Genomic DNA, 26,156 nt, shown 5'->3' on the forward strand with positions numbered 1-26,156 from the left:
CCCAGCAAGAAGGTCCCCAGGGCGTGAACATTATCCGCCAAGCACCACTGGTGCCAACAGCGCCTGCGGTGTTCACGTGCCTGCCTCCTGCCTGCGGCCCAGGCTGGTTCTCAGATTCTCTGGCACCGGGGAGTGTCGGAGTGTCTGTGGGCCTTCAAGACACCAACCTGTCTGGGCCAGCCTATTCTCTCTGGGGTCGCTGCCCACAGATTTTGTGAATGAAGCCCCTAGCACAGTGCCAGGCTTATGGGAGGAGGAGGGAGGGCGGAAGGTTCCACAAATTTGTGTTGAAATGAGACACTAATTAAAATAAGGACCATCTCCTGAACCTAATGGGCCCGGCCTTTCCATTACTCTTGATTCTCCAAAGGATGAGAAGAAATGCCTTTATTATGGGTAACCAGGTTCTGTGTGACCTACACACACACACCCCTACACACACCTCTTTACCCTCCTCCCCTGCTGTGCTCTCCCCACTCCCTGCCACACTTATCTCAATGGGTTTCAAACACACCTAACTCTACCTCAGGGCCTTTGCACTTGCTACATTCTCTACCTGGAACACCGCCCCCAGCTGTTGCTCTTGTTTCTGCTCACATGTCACCTTTACAGAGACCCAGACCACAACCCAGGTCCAGAATCTACTAGTCAGCTCTCTGTTACTTCCCTTGCCCTGCTTCACAGCACCTCTCCACCTACATTCTACCTGTGTTTACATGTTTACCTGTTTATCATCTGTCACCCCCACCAGAACATCAGCTCCCCAAAAGCAGTGACTTTGTCTATATCCCCAGTACCTACAAGTACCCGGCACCGAGTGGCTGCTCACTAGCTCTTTCTAAGTTAATGAATGGATGGAGTTTATAAATGAAGAGACTGAGTCTTAGGAAGATGGCTTACCCAGAATCCCAGAGCTGGAAGAGCCAAGGCTGGGAGCCAGACCCCTCCCCGGTTCCCAACCAGGAACACTGTACTCCCGGAGCCCTCCTCCTACCATCTCTGACGCCTGAGGCCTCTGGCCAAGGGACCCATTTCTGAGGGGACAAGACTCTGCCCTTGGTCACTGAGCAGAGACCTGCTCCCTGCCCAAACCGGCATCCCAGGGAACGGGTGAGGGTCTCAGAGGTCAGCAGGGCCATGGCTCCAGCTCGAGGGCCTTGCACCAGGCCAGCCGGGCTGCCAGGTCTCAGGGACTCTGGTCCCGTTCGCTCCCATAGCCATCAGCAACAGGAAAAAACAGGCTGGAATGGCTGCTCTTTGCGGCCAAGGAGGCCAGCTCCCCCTGCTCCCCCGGGCTTTCCTCATCTGCTTCCTGGAGGGGGAGGAAGGGCCAAGCCCATGACTGAAGACAGGCCTGGGGCAGGGGGGGGTGTGGAGGGCAACAGAGCTGGAAATAAAAGGAAGGGCCCCTTCCTTCCTTTTGAAGTGCCCCTGTCCCCTTTCCTCATGACTAATGTCCATTCCAAGGCACAGTAACTCTGGACACGGCAGGAGGGTCCTGCATTCCAACCTATCTGAGAAAGGCTAGTTATACAAAGCTGGGCTGGTTCCCTGAGTCCTCAGTGTCCTCAGCACCCTGAAGAGGGAAGGGGGTGACTATTTACTGTTTCTCCAACTTGCTTAACTTGGAACCCTTTCTTTATGCTCATGGCACTAGGGTTCCACAGAGCACATACTGGAAGCACCAAAAGGGAGCTCTTGAAGACAGAAAGCCCCAAGGCCCCATGCAATAAAGGGCTGATAGAGGAAAGGCAGGCCAGGCGACCGGAAGTGGGGGTATGTCCTCTCCTTGGGGAGAAACACTGTCAGAGTCTAAGAAAAGCGAGATGGAACCTGCCCCTTTCCTCCCTGGCCATCAGCCTGCCCTCTCAGGAGAGGAGTCCTGTTTGAGGAGACACACAGAGGGTGGCCCCATGTCTGGTCGCTCCTGGTCCCTTAGAACCATGCAGATGGTCAGAGGATCCCTGTGCCCACGAGAGAGGGGAGCTGAGTATTCTAAGGGGAAGTTTAGCTGCTGGGCTCTTCCAAGGGCAGAGCGGGCCAGGAGGGACTGAGAAAGGGCTTCCGGCTCAGCCCACTGTCTGGAGTAAGCCCCTTCCCCTCTCTAGGCCTCAGGTTCCCTCTGTCAAATGATGAAGCTGGCCTCGATCACTGCTTTCCAGTCTTGGGTCTCAGCAGCCTTGGGGGACAACTCAGAAAGTGGGTTGCCCGGGGTGGAGGGACAGAGAATGTGGGTCCCCTCTCTCAAATACTTGCTTCAGTGAAAACATACCCACCCTTTCCCATTTTACATGAAGACCTTCTGCATAGTACCTCTGGTGTAGCCCCTGGTTAGCTGAGAGAAGCTCCTTTTACCCCTCTGTGCCTCTGTTCCTCATCTGTAAAATGGGCACAAAAGTTCACATTATCTATCTCATGCGACTGTTGTAAGGATGAGATAAAAATGTCAAATGCTACAAATAGCACTAGCCCATGGCAAATGTCCTGTGTTTGTTGTTACTTATCAAAATATTGCAGAATATAACCAAAATACTATTATTTTGATTGGCATAAAGGTTTCGCTGCTCAGTAATAAATTTGAAAGCTCTCAACATAGATGATGCCAAAGATTCCTTCTGGCTTTGACATTTGAGGACACTGACATCCTGAAATCTTAGGTTTCTAGAATTCTAGGCTATGACTTCCACCAGCAAAGAGGGAGGGGCTGGCAGAGGGAATCCCAAAGTGAGAACCAAGCCTTAAGCATCGGGCTGCAGGGGACTGACTGCCCAGAACGGAGTCACCATCATCACCATCATCACCTCCCTCTTCCAGAAAAACTCAAAGCAGCCTACAAAGACACACCCAGAAGGTCAGGAGAGAATGAACTACACGCACATAACAGAAGCTCACTAAAGCAGACAGACAGTCTAGAGTGCGGTGAGTAGATAGAGAATATGTGCCAAGTTCTGGAGGTCTGAGAAAGCAACCATTCATTTGGCTCTGAGCTTTCCAGTGGCCAATGGGAGGAAGGAAACCTGACCAGTCCCTGGACTCCGTGTCCCAGTGAGGTCAAAATAAACCCGTTGCTTAGAGGAAGCACAACTATTCCTGATACCGAGAGCAGGGAACGTCCCAAGGGCAAGGATTATCTGGCGCTCTTCTTTGCCCTTGCCAGTGGGGCTGGCATCCCATAGGGGTCCACTGACCGTGACCCATTGAGGCTGAAGTCCGGGGCAGAGGCTATAGCCATCAAAGATCCAGGAGGCTGGAACGGCCATCCAGACTGTGCCCCCCAGCATCCTTGGCCCTGGGCAGGACTACCCATCCCTCCCCAAACCTGAACACAGCCAGTGCCCAAAATAGCCAGAGCACCAGAGGGTGCCAAGAGGCCCCGGGCAGGGGACATGGCTAGGCCTGCCCACAGTGGAGGGCCCAGTGGGCCAATGCACACACAACCCTGGCGCACAAAGGAGCACCTTCACTCAGGCACACAGCCCTCCCTGGGAGTCCCCCACCCACGGAGCTCCCCCGCCAGCCAGCACGTTGCTCACGCAGAACCAGGCAGTGTTCCGCCCTTCCCTCCTGCAGGCTTTCTTGCAGGAGCCAAATGGAAAAGTCTTCCCAGAAACACCAGCCCTACCATATAGGGAAGACGTCCTCCTGCTCCAGGATCAGCCTCCCCTCAGCATCCTCCATGGTCCCCCAGCTGCAGGCCAAGACAATGGGGGCTATTCTGGGCTGCATGGGGGTATTTAAAGCTCTGGCTGGACCTCTTCCCTGGGGAACAAGAGGCCTTGACCTAGGCAAGACCTTCCTGAAATTGTTGCTGCCCAGACTGTGGTAGCCACATCCCAACCTCTCCTGCCAGTCCTTGAGGCCCTGAGAGAGGCAGTGCAAGTGCCCCCTCCTCCAGGAAGCCCTCAGGGCCACTGCCCAAGACCCTCGGGAGAACTGGGTCCTGGGCTCTGCTTTGCCACTGGTCTCAGTCCATTTTCTCATCTGAAAATGTGGCTAATACGGCAGTGTGTGTACAAGAGCTTGGCGGCTTCTGTGGTTAAAATGAAGCTGTGTCTCCCCAGCACTGCGTGGGACAGAATGTAAGCAGGGACAGTGATTTTGTTTATTTTGTCACTGTTCTTTTTCTAGCACCTGGCACACAGTACGTACCAAATAAATATTTATTAACCGATATATGTATTTGTGGAATGTGTCTGGAGCGCCCAAAGAGCCATGATAACATTGCCAGATCTCATTTTGGGTCCTTAGAACACTCCAGGACTTAGGCTAAGTACTTAACATTGATGCTCTCATGTAATTTGTTCAATAATCCTAAGAGGTAGATCCTATTCTTATTTTATAAGCAAGAACATGAGCGTTCCACTACAAGTGGTTAAGGAGTTACCTGGAAGGGTGCCTGGCTGGCTCAGTCGGTGGAGGGTGCAACTTGGGATGTCAGGGTTGTGATTTCGAGCCCCATGTTGGCTACAGAGATTACTTAAATAAATTAAAAAAAAAAAAAAAAAAAGGATCCTGCCTTGGGTCCTTAAACTACTAAGTAGCCAAGATGATAGTCAGACCCAGGAACCTCAAGAAGTTTCTACTGTTCTGCACAACATACTCCGAAGAAAGGCCATGGGGTGGACACTGAGTCCAGAGCGAGGATCCTAGATTCAGCCATGCAGTAGCTGTGTGATTTCAAGGAAGCCTCTTGGCCTCTCTGGATCTATTTTCTCTTCCATAAAATGGGGGCATTAATTCCTATTTCTTTGTGTGTTCATAGGATCAAAGGAACCCTGGAATGTGACCATGTCACCCATATTAGACCCGACCCCTTCCCAGGGGCAGTGGCTATGAAAGATGGTGGGAAGATGTCCTTCAGAGGCGGGGGTGGGGGGGTGCCCAGGGCTGGCTCTGGAACAAAGCTCAGCAGCTGCTGACAGCAGCTGGTAAGAATTCTGGGCCTGGCCCAAGCAGGGGGAGAAGGGGCGGGCTGAAAAATCACCTCTGGCCCTCTTCTGTCACCCTTCCCTGCTGACAGCTGCTGGGGCCTCAGGGCCAAGGGCCCCACAGCAGGAGGGGGGTAGGAGCAGGCTGGCTGGGGTCATCTCAGTCCTCTTGCTGCCAACCGTTCAAATCCCAGGGTCCCTGGCCCTGCTGGGCCCACTGGCCAGGATGCAGGCCTCATTCCTGCAGCCCTTTACCCAGTTCCTGGGGAAGTCAGGGGGGAGGGGGAGGGACTGGAGCAAAGGTCTGTGGGCCCAAGATGCCTTAGCTGGAGACTGGTTGATGCCCCGTTGGGAGGGGTGGATGGGCAGGGCCAAGTGGGCAGGGGGTCCCGGGAGAGGCCCCGTGGTGTTCCTGGCAAATGGCCAGGGTGGCAAGCCCTTCAGGGAGGCTTTTTGGAGCCTGTGAACCTGGCCTTGCCTGGCTCCACCCTAGGCCCCTCAGCTCCCAGCACAGTGCCAACCCTTTCCAGTTCGTTCCAGCCCACGCGGCCCAGCTCCTCTGAACTCTTGCATCCCTGTAATTATGCCTGGCCATATTTTCCGAGGCGTATGTGGAGAAGCAGCTTAACAAAGGATCCCTGGGCCGTGTCCAGGTGTCAGAGGCAGCCTGGGAGATGTAGTTTGGATGTACAGGTATTTAAAGCCTGGGGCATGTTCATGGTTTTTTGGGGGGAAGACTACTATTTTTATTGTATTAATAAATCAAAGAAAGCCATCTTAGGAAATGTGTGTTGGTCACATGCCACCCCAAACCACTTGGAGCTGATTGGACGCCCTAGGCTGGCAACTTCCTAGCTGTGTAGCTCTGGGCAAATCCCTTGACCCCTCTGAGCCTCTGTTTTCCAATCTGTAGAATAGGAATAAAAATGACCACCTTCAAGACTGCTGTGAAGATTTAACGGACAACCTGTCCCCTTCTCCCTTTCCTCCCCTCATACCCCCACCCCCTCATCCAAGGGCTTACAGGCCCAGATAATGAGCTCTCCAGAAACCCCCAGGGAAAAATAATTCCTGCTATGCCCCCCCACCCCGCTGCCCCGCAATCCACCATAGGCGAGGTAAGCCTCAAACGAAATGTGCCTGGGAAGCCTTCCAACAGATTCCTGGGTCCTGTTCTGCCAGGGCTGGAAGGGATCCCCTAGCCCAAAGCCCTCACTTACTGGGAGGGGAAGCCAAAAAAGAGCTCAGAGAGGGCAAGCAAGGCATCAAGGAAGACCAGCCAGTGCTGAAGAGTCTGAGTTCAAATCCCATTCTGTGACACTGCCCACTGGGGGACTTTCCACCTTTGAGCTTCATTTTAGTGACCGTCCCCCACGCCCCCACTGTTGTTATAAGGATAAGATGGATGGTATATGTAGAGTACTTAGAACAGTGCTGGTTACTCAGACAGGCTGCGGGGGCTCCAAGAAGAGAAATCCTAGCAAGCTGATGGCAGAGGCAGACCCAGGACCCAGGTCTCTGGCTCCTAACCCAGCGCCCTTCTCCTTCCATCGTGTCACCTCCTTCCCCCTCGTCCCCAAGGCTGGGGTGTGGGGCTCCACAGAGGAGGGCTCTGGGAGGGTGGCATTAGGCTGGGGCTTTGTCAGGGGCTGATCAAGGCCTGAGACCCCTCCTATCTCAACCTCTGGGACTTTCAGCAGCTCCCTCCAACAGGTCCTCAGCCCCAGGCAGACCAAGGCCGAGGCAAGGGCAGGAAGGTCTGGCAAGCCAAGGGTGCACGTCCTTGGCAGGGAGAACTCAATCTCCCAGGGACTCGGGTTACCGGAAATGGTAAATCTCCTGCTGTCAGCCACCTCCGACCAGGAATGTCTGCTGCCTGCATGAACACCCTGTCCACTGGCCCCCAGACAGCCAAGGGACAGCCCAGGACCTGAACCACCCGTCACCCCGGGGTCCCTACCCTATCCCTGGGGTTTCTAGTTGACCTCTGGGGCTCTCCAGCCAAAGGGTACCTGCCATTCTAGGGCAGTGGGAATGGCTGTACTTGACCAACCACAGGATAAGAGAGGGCTGGAAGGGGCACCCCAAAAGACGGAGAGCCCCCCCTTAAATCTGATCCATTCACTCCTGACAAACGGAGATCCTGCACTCCAAATCTGGGTGAAAGTTCTGATCTTGTTAGCCCAACCCAGAAAGCGGTGCAGTGGGAGCTTCGGGCAGGACCAACCCAGCTGGAAGCCTGGCTCTGCCACTTTCCAGCTGGCTTGCCTCGGGCGAGTCACCGCAGCACCTCCTGCCACTCAGATGAGTGACAAAGCTGTCACGGGGACCCTGTGAAACTCACAGAGCACAGGGCCTGGCCTGGAGCCAGGGCCCGAAAAATGGCTGTGATCAGAAGGACCCGGAAGAGGAGGGGAGGGAACCAGGAACTGTTAACGTGCGTGGGTATCACGAACCACACACATGTGTTTTCTGCCCTCATGGAGGTGACACTTCACTGGGGACTCGACGGGACCATGAACTGTTAGTTGTCAGAGGGTGAGAATGCTGTGAAGAAAAACACAGCAGAGCGAGGAGGACCAGGACTGTCGCGGTGAGGCCCCTGTTTTACACAGGCCAGTTAGGGAAGGGGACTGATGTGATGAAAACTAGGGCCCAGGGGAAGGGCACTCTGGGGACAGGGAGTCGTGGCTGTCTAGGCCCCAAGGCAGGAGTACCCTTAGAATGTTCTGAAAACAGCCAGAGGGCCGGTTGCCTAACCTTTACAACCGCCCTGAGAATGAGGTATAATTATTATTCCCATTCCCCGGATGAGGCCCAGGAGGAGGCTCCGAGAGGCTTGCCCAAGGTCACAGAAAAAGTGGCAGGGCCAGGATTCCAACCATCTTTCTCAGCAAGATATCCAGGGGCTACTACCATCCCCAGAGCTCCCACGGGGAGGGGCAGGATGGGGAAAAGCCCATGAGGTGTCCAAGCCAGAGTCCCAACTGCTCTAGACTGGCTGTGTAGAACGTCTAGACAGTGGTGGTGTGACGCTGTGAAGGCGTCACAATTCCTTGTTGGGCCTCAGTGGCCTCAGCACTCGTGGGCCTGAGAGGCCTGCTTGTCCACTTCCCAGGTGATGAGGGAAGGGGCCAATGGGAGGGGGAGGACAGAACGTGATAATCAGAGGTGACCCCAAGCTCCTCCCTAGACAGGTGTAAATGCCCCGAGGAGCCCCTACCAACCTGAACTGCCCAGGGTGACCTCCTGCCTGGCCCCCAACAGTGTCCGCCCTGCCTATGCCTGCCGGGGCCTTGTCCCCACTCAGCATCCATGGGCCAGCTGCAGCCGGGAACTGGCCCTGCCCTCCAGCTCTAGATGTGCCCCTCATCCCCAGGACCCAGCCCAGGAGCAGCTCCTGGTGTCCTGACCAGGCGGAGGCCCATGATCTGCCTTTGTGACCAAGGGTGATAAACTAGGCCAGCCCTCGAGGGCACTGGGCCAGACCCTGAGGCCCAGCCAAGTGCAAACAACATGCTTGGCGCCCAGATACGGGAGTGTTAGAGCGGGCAGGCTGCCCACTGCCCCCGTCACAACAAACCATCATCTCCGTCCTGCCGAGAGGGGCCCAGGCACCTCCGCTGGCAGCAGGGGACTGCCAGGGGAGGCCTCCGCGCGCACCTCCACGCCCCAGGAATGGGCAGTGGGAATCTCGGAGGCCGGACATGGACATTCCAGATGCCAGCAGCTGAACAGGCAGATCTGCAGAGGCAGCTGAGGGGAGGGGGTGGGAAATTAAGGGGGAAGGGGAGCCTTTTTACCATTACGGGTGGTCAGGGGAGGGACAGGGAGAGCTCCCTGGGAGCTGAGGAGAAAGTAGAGAAGGCACAGACGGACAAACCTGTCCACCTCTGTCAAGGCTCAGGGGTCTCTCCGGCCTCCACAGCCTGGGGGGCTCCAAGCTGGGATGGGGAACCAGTAACAGTAACAATAGCCACCCTTACCCAGTGCGCAAGGCCACCCAATAGAACTTTCTGCAGTGATGGAAATGTTCTGTTTACCCGGTCCAGTCAGGTAGCCATGAGCCACCTGTGGTTACTGAGCACCTGAAATGTGCTGAGGCAATGGAGAAACGAGATTTTTTATTGAAAACTTAAATTTTATTTTATTTAACTAAATCTTAGACTTATTAAGTCATCACCTGTGGCTAGGGCATCTTACTGGGCAGCGCAGATCACACCATCACCAATCCTTCAAAGCAAGCCTGGAGCGGGAGCTGTCTCTGCCCCACAAAGGAGGAAACTGAGGCTTGCCCAAGGCCACACAGCTGGCAAGCCACAGAGGGGAAACCAGAACCCAGGCTTGGCCTTTCCGCTGGGCTCCCCACCCAGGGTTATTGTCAATGCTGGAAAAGACTCACGGAAATTGTACATGTGTAGGCGATCAGGCTGCCCAGTTAATCAGGGCATCAAGTCTCTTGCTTTTGGCTTGAATTCTGTGAGCTAGGCCCGTTATCACACATTGACCAGAAGCTCAGACAAGCCATTTATAAAGTCTTTGATTTCTTGACATGAAGAAAAGTGAAAATGATGATGGAATAATCCCTGCTGGCTAAGGAGCCAGTGTTCGAGAAAAAATGGAAATCTTCAATAACAAGAAAGCTGGACTTGGCCTTCCAGGCCTTATCACTGCAGATGTCACACAGCCCCAGACCCCTGAATGGCACTGGCTTTCACAGGGCACATTTCCTGCCTCTAGGCCTTCGTGAAGGCTGTTCCCTCCTCCTAGAATGCTGTTCCTATGCCTCCCAATCTAATCTACTCGTTGGTCCTTCAAGGCTTTGCTAAATTACCACCTCCACTCTGAAGTCTTTTGGAACCCCCCACAAAGACATCTTCCCCCCACCCCCACGTATCCACAGAACTTAATCCCTACCTTTGACAGGGCTAGAGATTTGGTCTTAATTACAGCCATTTGAGTAAATGTCTCTACTCTCCTGCTGGAACCAATGTTCGTCGGGAACAAGCAATAGGACGGGTTTTCTCATCTTTTACATATATTTTAACCTTAAGATATGTCCCAATGTTGAGCAGCAACTAGTGGATAAGAAACCAGCATATACCAAAGTGAGTTGCATTATAATAGTGACTCAGAAATTTAGGGACTCAATTTTTTAGGGCTCTGCCCTCCTCTCCTACAATCCCAATGGGAAAGTATCCTTCTTACTCCGGACCTCAGTTTGCACATCTGTCAAATGGAAGGCAGCAATAGGACCGGCTTTGTTGGGAGATTATTTGTACTTATTATATGTATTTAACAAACCCTATTTGCCAGGCACTTGACAGATGTTATCTTCATAACAACCCTATGAGCTCGGTGTTATTATTACTATCCTCATTTTATAGAAGAAGAAACAGGCCATGGTATTTAATAGTTGTAAGAGATAATGCAAGTGTGTGGCGTGGGATAAGTGGTAGAGAAATAAATAGTAACATTTTCATTTCTGGAAAATAAAGAGTCTGTAGAACTGGGGAAAATTTAGGATGCTTCCCCAGGGCTGGGCACATAGTAATTGTTCCTCAAAATACTTGCTGCTAGATGAACTCAGTCTCAAATGTACCAGTAATACACAGGGTGACCCCGAGCAGCCCCTGCTCTGATCCCCTGACCCGTCAGGCAGTGGCCACTGTCCGGACCACAGGGCATGTGAGTAGATTGGTAGAGAAGCCCTTATGGAATGACTTTGGAGTGACCTCTGTCCAGCTGTGCTCATCCCAGTGGTGCATGGAAATAAGAGAGTCTAATTAAATCGCAAAGGCAGGCGATACTCTTGACTTTCTCCAGTCCTGCCAGGAACTTTGATGTACCTCTCCCCAGACCTGGCTCAGCCCAAAAGAGGGGTAGGAGGGGCAGAAGGGGCAGAATTGGGAAAGAGAATGAATATGGATGGAGCTTCTATGCCGGCCATCTCTCCATGCCTCAGTTTTCACAGCAGATGACAGTAATTCCCACATCACAGGAGTGGTTTCAAGATAAAATGAAACCAGCATGGGGCACCTGAGTGGCTCAGTGGGTTAAGCCTCTGCCTTTGGCTCAGGTCATGATCTCAGGGTCCTGGGATCGAGCCCCGCATCGGGCTCTCTGCTCGGCGGGGAGTCTGCTTCTCCCTCTCTCTCTCTGCCTGCCTCTCTGCCTATTTGTGATCTGTCTGTCAAATAAATAAATCTTAAAAAAAAAAAAATGAGACCAGTTTCCCTATGAACAGGAATCCTAGGGGGTCTCTTGGGAATCCTGCTAGCACACCTGCACTGACTCAGTAGGTGTGAGTGAGGCCCAGCGGCTGGTGTGTGGACCATCCCCGGAGTCAGAACACCATCTTGCATCGGTTATAACAAAAGTTAACTCTGCTTTTTTTTCTAGAGATTCAGTCCTTAAGAAACATCTTCAGGGGGCCGGAACCATTTTCACCACTGAGAATACTGAGGTTTGCTTCCAGCAACTTGCCCAAGTACAGAAGGCTAGAAGGAGGCAGAAGCAGGATTCACGGCCAAGTCTGCGGATCTGTCTTCCCCATGCGTCATGTCACCCCAGGCCCCACCCGCTTGGAGCAGCAGCCAGAGGCACAGGGCTGAGCACTCAGCAGCCCTACCCCTCCAGCCACATCGCCAGCCCCTGCTGGGCCCACCAGGCCTCTGGGCACGGGCCCAGATGCCCCCAAACGAGGTCCTGGGCCATCACCTCCACTCCCCGCAAGGCCTCCCCCTTCCATCGCCTTATAAAGCGGCCGGAGCCGCTCTTCTCCAAGTTGCAGTTAATTTTATATGGCGCGAACCCACTGTCCTCTCACGGCGGCCTCGGCCCCGCGGCTTCACACATTCCTTCTGGAGCAACATTACCTAATTTAACCATAGCCCCTGCTCTCCGGGGCTCTCAAAATAGCAGCTGCCAGTGGGGGAATATGCCCTAATGTTATCAAAATAAACTTCTCCCTCCTCCCCCACTTTGCCTGCACCAACCTCAGGACCCAGGAGCTGGGGAAGGGGGGGCACCGAGGAGGCCTGGGGGAGACCCAGAGAGCCTGCAGAGCCCTGTTCTCTCCAGCCAGCCAGCCTTCTCATACATGTCCTCTTCAAACAAGTTCCCGGGACCTGCCTATCCCCCGCCTCCTCCCAGATCCCCCAGCCATGGGCCCAACACCCATGGGCCACGGCTGCTCTGGTTTTACCGAGGACCAGGGTTCAACTTTCACTTTCTCCTAATAACAAAAACTACAACAGTAATAATTTCTTCCCTTCCCTGGCTATTAATTACGAGCTACATACTCTCCACCCGTTGGCTCGCGGACACCCACAAAGTAGGCATTAGTACTCTCTTGTTTCAGATGAGGACATCGGTACTTGGAAAGGTAAAGTGACATGCCCAGGGTCACACAGGCCCAGGTACCAGAGTTGGGGTCAGAAGCCAAGCCCAGCTGCCCCAAAGCCCTAACCCTCACACGGCCTTCCAGCTGGGACTCCCGGGGGTGGGGGGGCTCTGAGCCTGGGTGAGGAAGAGCACAAGGCTTCTTCTGGGCTGGGGGCCTTGCTCACCTGATGTGTGACTGTACGGACACGGCTGGCACCAAAGCACAGGGGCCTATGATGCCTACCTCCCATTTCACCCAGATCCTATGGGCCCTAATCCTGGGCCCCAGGGGCACAGGCTGGCCTGTCAATCTGTGACTCTAAGACCCTACTGCCTGCTCCCCCCTCCAACCCCCCTCCACGTGCCTCAGAGCTGAGCTGCCACATTAAAGCAGGGAACACCCAAGCCGCTTGCTAACATACCTCGGGTGCAACCAGTGGTTAAGGCGCTGAGGGGGCGGGCCTCCCCGTCCCCTGCTGCCCAGAATAATCATTAACCGTAGCAGAACCAAGGCACTGAGCGGAGGCAGGAGCCCGGGTGGAGGCTGGGGCACCGAGGGGCCCGGTTCTCCAGGGGGTGGCCTGGACCACCTGGCTGACTCGGGCTGGCCAGTTAAGCTCGACCTGGTGTCACTAGGACAGGTGGCCCGGCTAATGCCCTGGGGGCATTTACAAGAGTCCAGGCCCCCTCTTCCCTTACAACCTGTCCTGCCCCGCTCCCCTTCAACACTGTGAAGACCCATAGGGAAGAGTGCTGGACAGAAGGATGGACTCTGGGGCTTGGGACCTTCCCAGAGGGCAGGGGAGGAGAGGGCAGGACAAAACGGAGCCTGCATGTTTACCTATGGCCAAGTCATCTTCCATGTTTACCTACGGTCAGGGGTCATCTTCAAAGGGGGCAAAAGAAAACCACAAAAGAGTGGTTCCTGTTATTTGTCGACGGTCTCTTCTGGCTGTAGGAGATGTACATGATCTTTTGTCTTCCCCCAAAATCCCACCAAGAAGGTATTGCCACTCCCAGCTGACAGATGAGGTTCAGAGAGGTTCAGCCACCGGCCCAGCAACACAGAGCAGTAAATGATGGAACCAGGACAAGACTCATGGCTGTGTCTCCTGTCTATGACACTATCCCTAGGTACAACCTGCAGAGTTAAATGGAGAATTAATGGATGGAGGGCCAAGAGGCCACTGAAAGAGCTCCCCAAGTCCTGGCCAGAACCCCCAGGGTGAGAGAGCTGTAGGGGTGGTAAAGAGGGAGGGCCCCCACCCCAGTCTGGATGCACCAAGTAAAGGTGGTCCCTGGGGCTACCAGCACCTGTCAGGGCAAGAGCTGAGCCTTCTGGAAGATGGGGGGCGGGACCTCTTTTGGAGTGCCCAAGGGAGGAGGGTGGGACCTGCAACCCCCTCCCCCAGGAGTTCTCCAGCCTCCTCCTCCTCCAAGGAGAGAATTCCCTTAAGTTGCTCAGGTGAAACCAAGGTGAGGCCTGGGCAGGCTGAAAGCTTTGATCTTATCACACATTCCTGCCCCAGCCATCCCTTCCCTGCTCCCCACCTCACCTCCCCCTACCCAGGAGGTAGAACACCAGGCTGACTTAACCCTTTCAAATCAAATCCAGGCCAGAGCTGGTCTCTGCCTCCCTTTCCCTCGAGCTTCAGGCCCACCCCCTTCATCCAGCCTAACATCACAGAACCCCACACCCGGGGCTTCCATTTCTCCTAAATTAATCAGGCTCAGCATAAATAACCCCGGTGATTTTCCACACCCGAGAACTCATCTGAGATGCCCAACAAAACCAGCCTGCTCTCTTCTCCAGCCCTATGGGTCTTCTCGCCTGCCCTAGCCCAGGGGGGCCATGTCCCCGGGTCCCCTCTTTCCACAAGAACAGGCTGCCAAGTCACTACTAACAAATGCGGGCTTAGACGAAGTCACAAAGACTCCAGATCATCTCCCAGAGGCCACGTGGCCATGAAAACCTGCTCTTGCACACCACTCTCCCCAGGCCCAACCTCGTATGGACCAGTCCAGCAACCAGCAGGCCTCCCTCTCAGACTCTAAAGCTCCATTAACCCCCTGGCTGGTTTATACCTAACACAGGGCCTGGCCTAGGGCTGGCACTCCATAAAAGTTTGCTGGATGAATGAATGGCCCCATTTTGCCTCCGGGGGACGTGAAGCTCAGCGAAGTCGGAGACTTGTCCAGGATCACACAGGAGGAGTATAGGAGTCCCGTGACCCCCAAAGCTAATGCGCAGTCACTAAACACTGACAGCTCCCCTGTTGTTAGCTCAGCCGCAGGTCCCCAAGGGAAACCCATGTGGGCAGGCCGCCGCAGAAGGGATCTCGTGTGCATAGGAAAGGACAGGTGAGGTCTAAGGGAGCAGACAGCCACCTCCTCCATCTGGTTCCCTCGTTCAGGGCCTGGCACCTGGGCACTGGTAGCATCAGTGAGGGATGATGTAGGACTAGTCACAGGGGAGGCTCTAAAGAATGGCGTACCACCATCCCTTGAGGGAAAGCCAGTGGTTTTCTCCAAGATCTCAACACTCCCGCTCCTCTGGGTTGGCGGGGGGACCAAAGAGAAAGAAAGAAATCCATTTCGTGGATAGAAAAATCAAGCCCAGGAAAGAGGGTCAGCAGTTGGTTGGCAACTAAGTGGCAGCCAGGGGCCTTGACCTCCTGCCTCCTGGTCAGGCCAGGTAAAGGGTGAGGACCCAAGATGGATGTCACCTCAGCTAGCTTGGTGGCTTCCTTTCATTCTTTTCCTCGTGTTAATGACTCCAGCAGCAGCCCTGGGCCTTCCTGCCCACACACTGGACAACAATGTGAATCCAGGGACAATGGGGACAGATGACTTCTGGCCCCTTGGCCCAGATGCCTTCCTCCCCCACCAGCCAAATCCTCTAGGCTCTTTAGGTCCTGTTGCCTCCGCAAGGTCTTCCAGGCACGAAATCCATCTTTTCCTTCCCTGGCAACCTGTTCCTGTCTGCACTGTGAGTTGCACTGGGTGCTTCTGATTCATGGGACCTGCCTCTCTAAAACCCAGGGACCCCGGAGAGGAGGGACCCTGCCTCTCACTTCTCCCAGGAGGACTGTCAGATACGGATTCCACTACCACCTTCCTTGGCACCTGGCTGTGTGATCTTGGGCCAGTCATGGCTCTCAACAGAGCTGCTTCTTCGTGGGAAAAGGAGGTAGAATCCCAACTACATGGGCAAGTTGACAACGCAGATAAAACACCTAGTACGATGTCTAGCACACAGTAGGTCCTCAGGCAATGAATGAATGAATGAATGGGAAAATTCCTGACTCTTGCACTGCTCAGGGATGCTCGGATGACTCAGTTTGGGACTTATGTGTAGATTATGCCTCCCCAATGGGCCATGTGGTCTGTGTCTTCTCTTCCACACAGGTCCCTGGGATGGAGGTGGGCACAAGGCTGATTCCGAGTGAGTCCCGTTTGGCAAAAATTCACTGAATTCCTAATGGCAAAACGTGCAGTTCCCACGAGGAGCTTGGGACCTGACTGAGAAAGATCCACATTCCCAGGGGTCTCAGTCCCAGGGAAAGCCAAATCCATCTCCCGGGGGAATGTTATCACTAAGTTGGGATGGAGGCCAAGGGGCAAAAGGTACCCAAGCCCTCGAAGTCGGAACGAGATAAGCCCACATGGCAGATACACAGTTTGCTGTACCCTCTGCCAAGGCCAGCCCCGTCCACCTCCTCCGTGTAGCCTGTCCTGCCTGTGCCAGTCCTCCAGTCTTCCCTGACTGTCCTCTCTCTACACCAGCCGACTGGATCCACAGAAGGAGGGATGACAGCTTTGGAGGCAGACAACCTGGACCCCACTTCCAGCTGTGCCACATATGAGATGGATGAATTGGGCCAACCATGTCCCTGCTGTGCCTCAGTTTCCCCCTCTGCAAAATGGCAAAAATAATGCCAACCTTGAGATTCCTGGGATTATATGCAATAATGCCTGCTGGGAGAGAGCCCCGTGTGGGGCTTGGCTCAAGACAGGGTGGCGGTTTTTAATCAAGAGAAGACATGCGCGCTCGCTGAGCACTGGCTGATGATCAACGTGACTGGGGTCCCTGGGGAGGAGCCCCAGGAGGTCCCTGGGCTGAGAGAAGACCCTGGTCTGGCCTCAGGAAACTCCAAGGTCTCTGTTCTTCTGGCCCAAGGGTCGCAGGAAGGCAAACAGCAGGAGAGGGAGAAAGCGAAGTGACAGAGGCCGCTGGGGCCAGGATTTATGAAGCCAGAACTTCAATCCATCCAGCCCAGCGAGGCATCCAAGAAGAGGCATGATCCCAGTTCCCAACTATTTGAAAACTGGAACCACCAAACAAGGAGAGGGGATGAGTCAGCTGGGGTGAGGAGGGGAGGCCAGCAGCAGCAGGAGGTGGGGGCCAGATCTGGCTCCGTGCGGGTGAGCAGGGGAAGGCGGGGAAGGCAGAGGTGGGGTCAGGGACCTGGAGGTGGGCTGGGAAGGGGCCAGAGGCAGCTGGGAATTCCCAGCCCCATGCCAGGAGACCATCTGTGAGGTCACCCGAGGCCACTCTGAAGTCCTCCCCCTGCCAAGCCCCAGGCTGCCTCCCACTCCCCACAGACTGGGACTGGGGGAAAGATGGGGAACGATGCCAGATGCAAGAAAATGAAACACCTGGACGCGACACACCCTCGTGGGGAAGGGGCAGGTCTCTAGCCAGCAGCCCAAGCCCCAGGCACAGGGTGGAGGGACAGGTTACCACGCACTCCTGCATCTCTTTCCCTTTGCCCCGATGCTTCTCTGCGAGCTCACAGGGGTAAGAGTAAGGGCTGTGCGGCTCCACTGACCCTATAGGATCCCTCGGGACCTCCCTGGGCAAGGTCTTATCTCCTCCAGGAAGCCCCCTCGCCACACCCCTTAAGATGTGCCAACATCCTTTCTGCCCCCTGTGGGAGCTACTTGGCCACACCTCTTGTTGCTCGGAGCCCACCAACGGCACACATCTGGGAAGGGGACAGTGCATCCACAGGCTCGAGCCTTTCCCAAGCCACACCCTGGGGTGTGCCCCCCTCCTGCTCCCCCAGCAGGAAGGAGCAATCAGGGTGGAAGGCTGGACTCTGTCCTGCAGCTGTGGCTGCAGTGGGGGAGGGGGGCAGTGACGGATCAGAGGCTGTTACATCCAGAGCCCTTGGAGCGCGAGAGAGGAGAGAAGCAACAGCTTTCATCTACGTGGTCATTCATTCCACAAGCGGGGTCCTGGGTCAGTCGCTGGCAGCAGTTTTGATCAGAAGGTGTGGCATGCTGGGCAACTCGGAACCCTTAGTCAAACATCACTCTGGCCTTGCCCTCAGCAGGAACAATTCGCACAAAACAGCCACCATTTGTCCAACACCTATTTCCCTTCACACACCGAGCAAAGTGCAACTTCTGGGTCTCACGTACACTGGGGAAACGGGCATCACGATCCCTATTTCTGACTTGAGGCTCAGACAGACAAAGCAACTTACCCAAGGTCACACAGCCAGGTGGGGCTGAGCGAAGGCTTGAAGGCAGGGCCCTTTGAGCCCACACTTTCCCTCGATCGTGGTGCCCAAGAAAGGGGCTTTGAGTCCAGAGTGGAAACAGACAAGGGGAAGACAGCAGTGTGGGCACCACAGCTTAGGCCCCATTTTCCAGGTCTCCGCAGAGAGCAGAGGCTAGGAAGGACAGCTCCCCTGTTGCCCAGGGGCCAAAGCAGCCCCTTCTCTATCCTCAGCAAGGAGCTCGGCCTTCTGGGCCTGCTGACTTCTCCCAAGGCCATTCACATATTCACTCGATCAATGTTCAGCTACTGTCTACTGTGGCCTAGCACCAGGCACAGAGCAATGAACAGAATCTGAGTCCATGTCTTTATGATGCTTCCCTGCTAGACTGGGAATAATAATAAACACATAATAAACACATAGATACACAAACATGAGCTCGGGCTGTGGGGTCCTAAGGGGCCCGTGCCTGCAGTTCCATATGTGGCAAGACCCCCCCACTCCGCCAGCACCCAATTCACAGGACAGTGTAGAGGTCTCAGCTCTGGCTGGGGGTCAAGGGGTGGGGTGGGGGGGCTGACTGTCCTCGCTCTGAGTTGGTCCTATGCTGCCCCCATCGCTAGGCCTTCCCCTCCAATGCCTCCCAGAGTTTTCCCTTTTTTTTTTTTTTTAATTTTATTTATTTATTTGACAGACAGAGATCACAAGTAGGCAAAGAGGCAGGCACAGAGAGGGGGAAGCAGGATCTCTGCTCAGCAGAGAGCTCATATGGGGCTCGATCCCAAGACCCTGGGATCATGACCTGAACCGAAGGCAGAGGCTTTAACCCACTGAGCCACCCAGGCGCCCCGAGTTTTCCCGTCTTAATTAGTGTCTGCTCCATACTTCCAGATGCTCACCCCACAGACTGGGGAGACCTCCCTGACTCCTCTCTTTCTGTCCTACCCCATACCCAATCAAGCCATCAGCCAATTTTGTCAGCCCTAACTTCAAAATATCTTCAGGGATCAACTGCTTCTTCCCATTTCCATCGCCCTGGTGTGAGTTCCCCTTGTCTTTGGCTGGGATCGCGGCTTGCTTGCTTTTGGCCTTGACCCTCCACATCCTCTTCTCTGCAAAGCAAGAGAAGTGGCCTCTCATCTCACTCAGAAGCCAATCCAAAGGCCTTCCCATGGCCAAGGCTGAGCACGTGGACCATGCTCCCCCTCACTCACCCTGCTCCAAACACACGCCGGAGGCCCCCAGGGCCTTTGCACTAGCTGTTCCCTCTGCCTAGAGTGCCCCGTCCCCAGGCATCTGTAGGTTTCACACCCTCACTTCTTTCAGATGCTTCTGTCCAAGGATTATCTTCTCAGAGGCTTTTCCTGACCCTCATCCCTGATGGGGATCAACACCTCATCGCTCTCTCCACCCTCTTTCCTGCTTTATCTTTCCTTGTAAGCACTATCGCCATCTGACATTACTGTCTTCCGGCACGGGCTATACTGCAAGTAACGTGAGGGAAGGAAATTTGACCTTTTGTTCCCTGCTGTGACCTCAGCACCTAGAACAAGGTCAGACACTTAGTAGATACTCAATAAATACTTGTTGAATGAATTTCATGTCTAAGGTGCAGCCGTAGGGGACTTTAGCTTATGGACTATTTAATCACATCCACCATCGGTCCATTCATTCATTCACGGCACATCACAGGCCTCTGTGCCCCAGATGCCCCCCCTACAAACCAGAGCAATAGAGAAACAGGGTGCCCTCCTCTGTGCCTCAGGGAAAGGGCTCTGTCTGGTAGGTAGCCAGGAGCTCTCCTAAGGACACCTCAAGGATGCCACTGGGATGCTCTAAGGTCGCTGCAACTGTGGCACACGCAGGCATGGGGAAAACAGGGGAGGGTGGGTTCTGGGGGCGGCTGACACTTGAAGGCCCCACATTCCCAGGCCTCAAAGAGCCGCCTTGTTCTCAGGGCTTTCGGGCTTTCGTGATGATGCCCCTAGCCCAGCCACCCCCAGCAGCCACAAGCCACTCCCCTCTCAAGGCCACTATTGACACGGACCCAACCCAACGCCAGCAGTGAGGCTGGCGGCTCCCCGCGAAGTGAGTTCCACACATTCTTCAAGGTTTCAGTCAGCCAGCTCTGGGCGCTGGGGCAGGCCAGCAGGCCCCTGCTGGGCCCTGGGAGTAGGAGGGGGCAGCAAGGCTAAAGAGGCCAAGGCTTGGGCTCGGGGAACATTCCAGCAGGGCTAGGATCTTCAGCCCAACCTCCCTTTTCCTGGAAGAAGGGAGTTGGGGGCAAGGCCAGGATGGGCCCTGGGAGGAGAGGGCACTGTGCTCACCCTATCCTTGGGAAGCTACTAGGGGATGGAGTCAAGTTCACCCATTCGTTCTCCAGCCTGACCTCTCCAGCTGGGATGGACTAGGGAGGGGGGCCAGGGGCCAGAGCTGAGAGCCCTTCCCACACATCCCAAGTGGTGAAGGGTCCAGAACCTACATGTCTGGCCTCCCAGTGGCCTCTGAATCGTGGCTCTGTATCTCTCCACATCTTGCCTGGCCCTTCCCACTCCCCGTCCTGAGAGTCTCCCCACAAGGCCGAGTAGCCTTGGAGCCTCTGCAGACTCACCCTAAACCTTGAGTCCCCAGGGAACAACCAGGGGAAACCAGTGAGGGCTCCATGCACCCCGGCTGAACTTTCTTCCCCCTCACACCCTACACAGGGTGGGGCCCGGCCTGACCCCCTTGGGCCTGAAAGTCCTAGGATTAATTCAACTGTCTATAGGACCTTGGGGAATATTCGATGAGGAAATTAACTAACAAAACTACAAATAAACAGGTGATCCCGCAAATAGCCACCCTGGAGTTAGGTCTTTCTAGGCTCCCTCCAGGACAGGCATCCCTAGGAGGTTGGATGGACAAGGCATACCCATCCCGAACACCTTTGTTCCTGAAGCCAGGCCCAGATATTCCTTGTCTGAGAGCAGATTCTCTACGACCTCAGACCTGAGTTCTTACTTTTATCAACATGAGCATGGGGCGCCTGGGTGGCTCAGTGGGTTAAAGCCTCTGCTTTCGGCTCAGGTCATGATCCCAGGGTCCTGGGATCGAGCCCCGCATTGGGCTCTCTGCTCGGCGGGGAGCCTGCTTCCTCCTCTCTCTGAATGCCTCTCTGCCTACTTGTGATCTCTGTCTGTCAAATAAATAAATAAAATCTTTAAAAAAAAAAAAAAAACATGAGCGACAACAGTTTTATCAACATCTAGTGCTAGCTATAAGCAAGTGGGATACGAGGCAGAGTAGCAAGAAGAGCTTTGTCTGCCTTCAAAGCCGGGCTCACAGTATCACCAAGGATGTGTGTCTGTGAGCTACTGGGCAAGTTATGTAACCTCTCTGTTCCTCGATGTCCTCTGCTTAGAGAATGGGGACCATATCAGGAGCTATGCGTTAATGCATTCAACAGATATGTTAACCAAGCACTTACTACCTGCCAGATGCTAAAGGTACAGCAGCAGTGAACAAGAACACACAAGGTCCTGCTCTCATGGATCTTAAATTGGTGGGGGGTGAGGGGAAGAGATAAATAAGTAAACAAATACTTGCAGATAGCAACAAGAAAAAAAAATAAAGCAGTGTAAGGGGACAGAGAATGTGGGCAGAGCAGTCAGGGACTTAAGAGAAGGGAGGCAGAGGGTCATGTAGCTATCTGAGGGACAACAAACGTTCTAGGTAGAAGGAACAGCAGATGCAAAGGCCCTGGGGTGGGAGTGTGTTTGGCATATTTGAGAAACAAAGACCAGTATAGCTAGAGTGAGTAAGCAAAGGGAAAGTTGGCAAGAGGAGAGATTTTGAGAGGGAGCGGGGGAGGCCGGATCCCAAAGGGCCTTGTGGGCTATATTAGGTCAGGGGCTTGAGTCTGATCTTGAGCAGCAGGGGGAATGCAGGGAGGATCCGAGCAGGGGAATGGCATGCGAGAATCTGCTGAGAAACTTTGTGTCTACAAACAGTAGGCACTCAATAAATGTGAACTGTCCATATTATTTTATCATCATCTGGCCTGGCACCCCAAGACCTCCCTCCCTAGCACTCCAAGCTCTGAACCCAGTCATCTTCTGCCACCTTCCTTCTAACCCTCTTTCCCCAGCTGCGCCTCAGATCCACAGATCCCAACATGCCTGCGCTGAGCCTGAGAACAGGCCCGGGCCAAGCCAGGTGGGGGCCACTACTCCCCAGACATAGGGAGCTGGGCCTAGTGTATGGGGGGGGTCCATCTCTGCCCCTTCCAACCTCCACCTCCCTCCATGGCCTAAGGCCCTCCCTCCAGAAGTCCCAAGGCACACTTACAAGCATACCCCACCCCAACCAGGTCTAGAGCAAGAGGGGCTGGAGGCTGGGGGCTGGGAGGCAGGGGGTTGGGCAGGGCAGCCAGTTATGTCCAGGGGAGGGCTGAGATAGTGCTGCCCCTGAGGGAAGGGGAGGCTCCTCCAGCTCCTCCATTACCCCCATCCACCCACAGGCTCCCTAGTGCGGAAACCCAGGCGAGGCAGGAAACAGGTATCTCAGTGACTTCCCTCCTCAGCCCTGAAAACACCGTAATCATGGCAGCCCTCTCAGGATTCCTGTCTCCTGGCAGGGCTGGCCCCAAGAAAGGAAGGGCTAAGGCCCCAGCAGGAAGAAAAGGGATCAGCAGGCCAAGGCAGGCACTGAGTCACCCAGGCCTGGCCCCCACCCCCAGCAAGCCTCTCCACCTCCTCTGAACTGAAATTACTCCCACACTTAATCACAGACCACTGCTTCCTCTGTCTCCTGCCCCCAGTGATGTCTTGAGCTCCCTAAGGACCACCTTACCTTCCTCTTGTGTAGATGTGAACCAAAGGGCAGAAAAGATAAAGGACAGTGGGTGAGGAGGAGCCCAAGGCTTGCTAGGACACTGGGCTGGGAATCTGATGTCATTGAAAATGTGTAATAAACTTCTTACCCCATTTTACAGATGTGAAAACTGAGGCCACGAAAAAGAAATGGCCTCAGATCACAGGCTAGAAAATTACAGAGCTGGGATCCAGACTTCTTGGGTCCAAGCTCTTTCCAGCTCTCCATCATTAGTCAGGGGTGGGACAGTGAAGACCTCGGTGTGGTTGTTGAGGAGACTATAATCCCACAGGATTGGAACTGCCTGTTTACCCATCTCAGTTCTGGGAAAGCAAAGACAGGGCCTGTTCTTGCTCACCCATAAGCCCCAGCCCCTAGTGCAGTGCCAGATGCATGGTACACAGTAGGTGCTTAGCACTGTCTGCTGAATGAATGAACCCCCAAACTCCCACTGACTGTCATGGAATGCTGTTCAATGAAGATATGTTGAATGAATGAGTGAATGAGATGACTGGCTGCAATCTGGAATTGCTGTGGAAATTTCTCCTGCGCACAGCAAATAACTCCACCCACCTCCTCACTCTAGCCATGGTAGGACCCAGCATCCTGGAGCCCCTCAGCAGGGGAGCAGAGCTGGGGGAGTTCCAGAAAAGGAAGACATCCCATGTGCTATGTTGGTGCCTACTTTTTGGAAAAATAAAGATCAAGTTTGGATCAAGATGGGATGCAACAGGACAACGGGATGTGCTGGGGTGAGAGGCTGAGAGAGGAGATTAAGGAACCAGTGCAGATGGGGAGTGGGAGGAGGAGAGGTTCTAGGTGAGCGGGGCTAGAGAGCTGAGGGGTCAGGTCTGGGGTGGGGGTTCAGGAGTGACTCAGGAGGGCAGAGGTGAGACAGAACTAGCCAGGCGAGGACAGGGATTCAGTCACTGGGTAAACACTGGCTTAGAGAAAAGTCCCTTTCTTGGCTCTGAGAAGGGGGTGGGGGGCAGGGGGCAGGGACAGGGACCGCCTAGGACCACCTCAAAGAGGGTGGGGGAGGCCCTGTGGTTCACCAGGGGAGGCCCAGCTCCTCAGATGTGCCCCCACCCACTTCTGCCACCAGCTGCCGGCCCACGGACCCTGCCCCGCCCTTCTCGAGTTCACTCAGGTCCTCAGAGCCTCTCCTGGCCAAGCATTCCTTTTCTCTGCACGGGCCCATCCAAGCTCAGAGCAGGGAAGTGGGCTGTAGTGGCAGGCCCACCCCTGCACCTGAGACCGCAGAAGAGAAAAGCTAGGAAACAGACCTAGGTCCAGTACCAGGCACTTCCACCGCCTTCCATGCCGTCCTGCCAACCAGCTTTCAGCTGTATACACTTTGAGACGTGCATTTTGAGTTCCCTTTGGGCTTGCCCGAGGTCACATAGCCACTCGGTGAGGAGCAGGGATAGATTCAAGTCCTGAGCTGTAGGGCTCCAGAGCCCGTGGGTGTTCCACACAAACCTCAGTTGTGTCCGAAATGGGTTTTACTTGTGCCTTCCCGGTCACTAGCTCCCAAAGGGGCCAGACGAGCTGGTAAAGTTCCGGTGAGGATTGATAGTCTCCCCATCACCACTGAGTGCCCCCTTTCCAAGCTGGCACAGAAAAGGGTGCCCTTGCCCCGCCAAGTTCCCGCCCTGCTCGAAGTTTCTCCACTTGGTCCCCAGGAATGGCAGGCCGGGCCATGCCTAGCGCGATTGGAGACTCAGCAACGTGGCCGGTCGACCCACGGGCTCTCACGCGGCCCCGCCCCCGGCCCCACGCAGGTTTCCCCGGGCGCCTTTCGGAACCACCCCACGGTGGAGGGTGGCGCCGGCCTGTGCTCGCCCGGGGTCCCTGGCAGGCGCCCCCTTCCCGGGCCAGAGTCCCAACCAAGTTGGCTGGCGCAGCGAGCGAGGCCCGGGGCGCTCCCGCCCTCCACCACCCACTCCCCGCCCCCGGCCCCCCACACTCACCGCGAGCAGCCGCCCGTGCAGCAGCAGCGCCAGCAGCAGCGCGCCCGCCGCCCGCTGTCCCATGGCCCGGCCGGCTCTGCTCCCTCTCTCACTCGGCGTCAGCCCGCAGCCGCCCGCTCGCCAGCCTGCGGAATCCTCGGGACGGCGCGGCCCGCTCCCGCCGCCCCAACCTCTCCCGCGGCCCGCCCCGCCCCGCCCCGCCCTCGCAGCCGTCCGCCCCGCCCTCGGGAACCGGGCCCCGCCCCCGGTCCGCCCCTCCCCGCCCCGCGGCGCCAGGCCCCGCCCCCGGACCGCGGGCGCCGCTAGCCGGAGCCCGAGCCGGCCGCGCAGCCAACTGGGCCTTTGTCTGGGCCCCCCCAGCCCCCTCGGCGCGGGCCGCGGCCCAGCCCGGCTTCCCGCCAAACCCGGCCTGGAGTGTGGGATGGGACGGGGCCGGGGCCCTGCGCGCGGGCCCCCACAGCCCCTCCCCGAGCTCGCGACCCCTGCACGGACCCCCAAACTCGCTCTCACCCTCTTTCACACCGTGCAACGTGACTCTTCACTCGGGCCGTGAGAGCTCCCCACGCTTTCACACGCGCAGCCTGAACACTGCGCACCTGGGGACGCACGGCGCGCGCGCGCACACACACACACACGCATATGCCACACTGTTCCCCCTACGACCCTTCACACTTGCGTCCTCACTCCCAACCGGCGCACAGCGACAGACTTCACCCACTCAGACGCACACTTGATCAATTTTTTTTTTAAGATTTTATTTATTTATTTGACAGAGAGAGATAACAAGTAGACGGAGAGGCAGGCAGAGAGAGAGAGGGGGAAGCAGGCTCCCTGCTGAGCAGAGAGCCCCATGCGGGATTTGATTGCAGGACCCTGAGATCATGACCTGAGTCGAAGGCAGCGGCTTAACCCACTGAGCCATCCAGGCGCCCACATTTGATCAATCTCAAAAAGTGTCACCCTGCAGGTGACACAGCGGGCACGACTTTTACACACGCTGCTGCTCACGTTCCAATTCACATTTTTACACAGACTCACAAACGCGAACCCTAGACCTCAAAGCGTCAGGACATGTTTTCACACACAAATTCTGCACAGGCACTCCCGGCTCACACACAAGCGAACATCATTTGCTCACGCACAGGTTGGCCTTTTTCACATTTTCTCCTGCACTAACCACAGCGCCTTATAGTGGGCACTCGAGAGTGAACTGAATTGCCCCTCACACACACCATTTTCCCCATAAACCACTCACAGACCAACTTGGATTGACATAAATCAGAGCCTGGGGAGAGGGGTGCAGAGACACATGGCTCGCGCACACACAGGCCCAGACGCAGATTCTTGGGTGGTAAATCCCCCTCCTGTATGATCTGACACACACACACCCACAGACAGCACCCTTGGCCTTGCCACTGGGCCTCTCTGCCTGCGCTTAGGTCTCCCTTCCGCCTGAAAATTTCCAGAGCAACCCAGGCTGATGGGTGGAGAGAAACCAGCGTGTGTGTGCG

The 26,156-nt window shown here is 55.4% G+C and overlaps 1 protein-coding gene across 5 annotated transcripts in view; it reads right to left on the bottom strand.

The window, feature by feature from the left end:
* LOC101681560 (basement membrane-specific heparan sulfate proteoglycan core protein) overlaps nucleotides 1-24,833 on the bottom strand; it is a 98,799-nt gene extending 73,966 nt beyond the window's left edge. For all 5 annotated transcript variants that reach the window (XM_045063928.1, XM_045063927.1, XM_045063926.1 and 2 more), the window contains exon 1: nucleotides 24,646-24,833. In XM_045063928.1, the coding sequence (XP_044919863.1) occupies nucleotides 24,646-24,708 (63 nt within the window). In that variant the 5' untranslated portion in view covers nucleotides 24,709-24,833. The remainder of the gene's footprint in view (nucleotides 1-24,645) is intronic.
* Nucleotides 24,834-26,156: the final 1,323 nt, after the last annotated feature.

The sequence above is a fragment of the Mustela putorius genome, unplaced genomic scaffold (genome assembly GCF_011764305.1).
Source record: "Mustela putorius furo isolate JIRA1106 unplaced genomic scaffold, ASM1176430v1.1 tig00003853_pilon_pilon_pilon, whole genome shotgun sequence".
Classification (NCBI taxonomy): domain Eukaryota; kingdom Metazoa; phylum Chordata; class Mammalia; order Carnivora; family Mustelidae; genus Mustela; species Mustela putorius.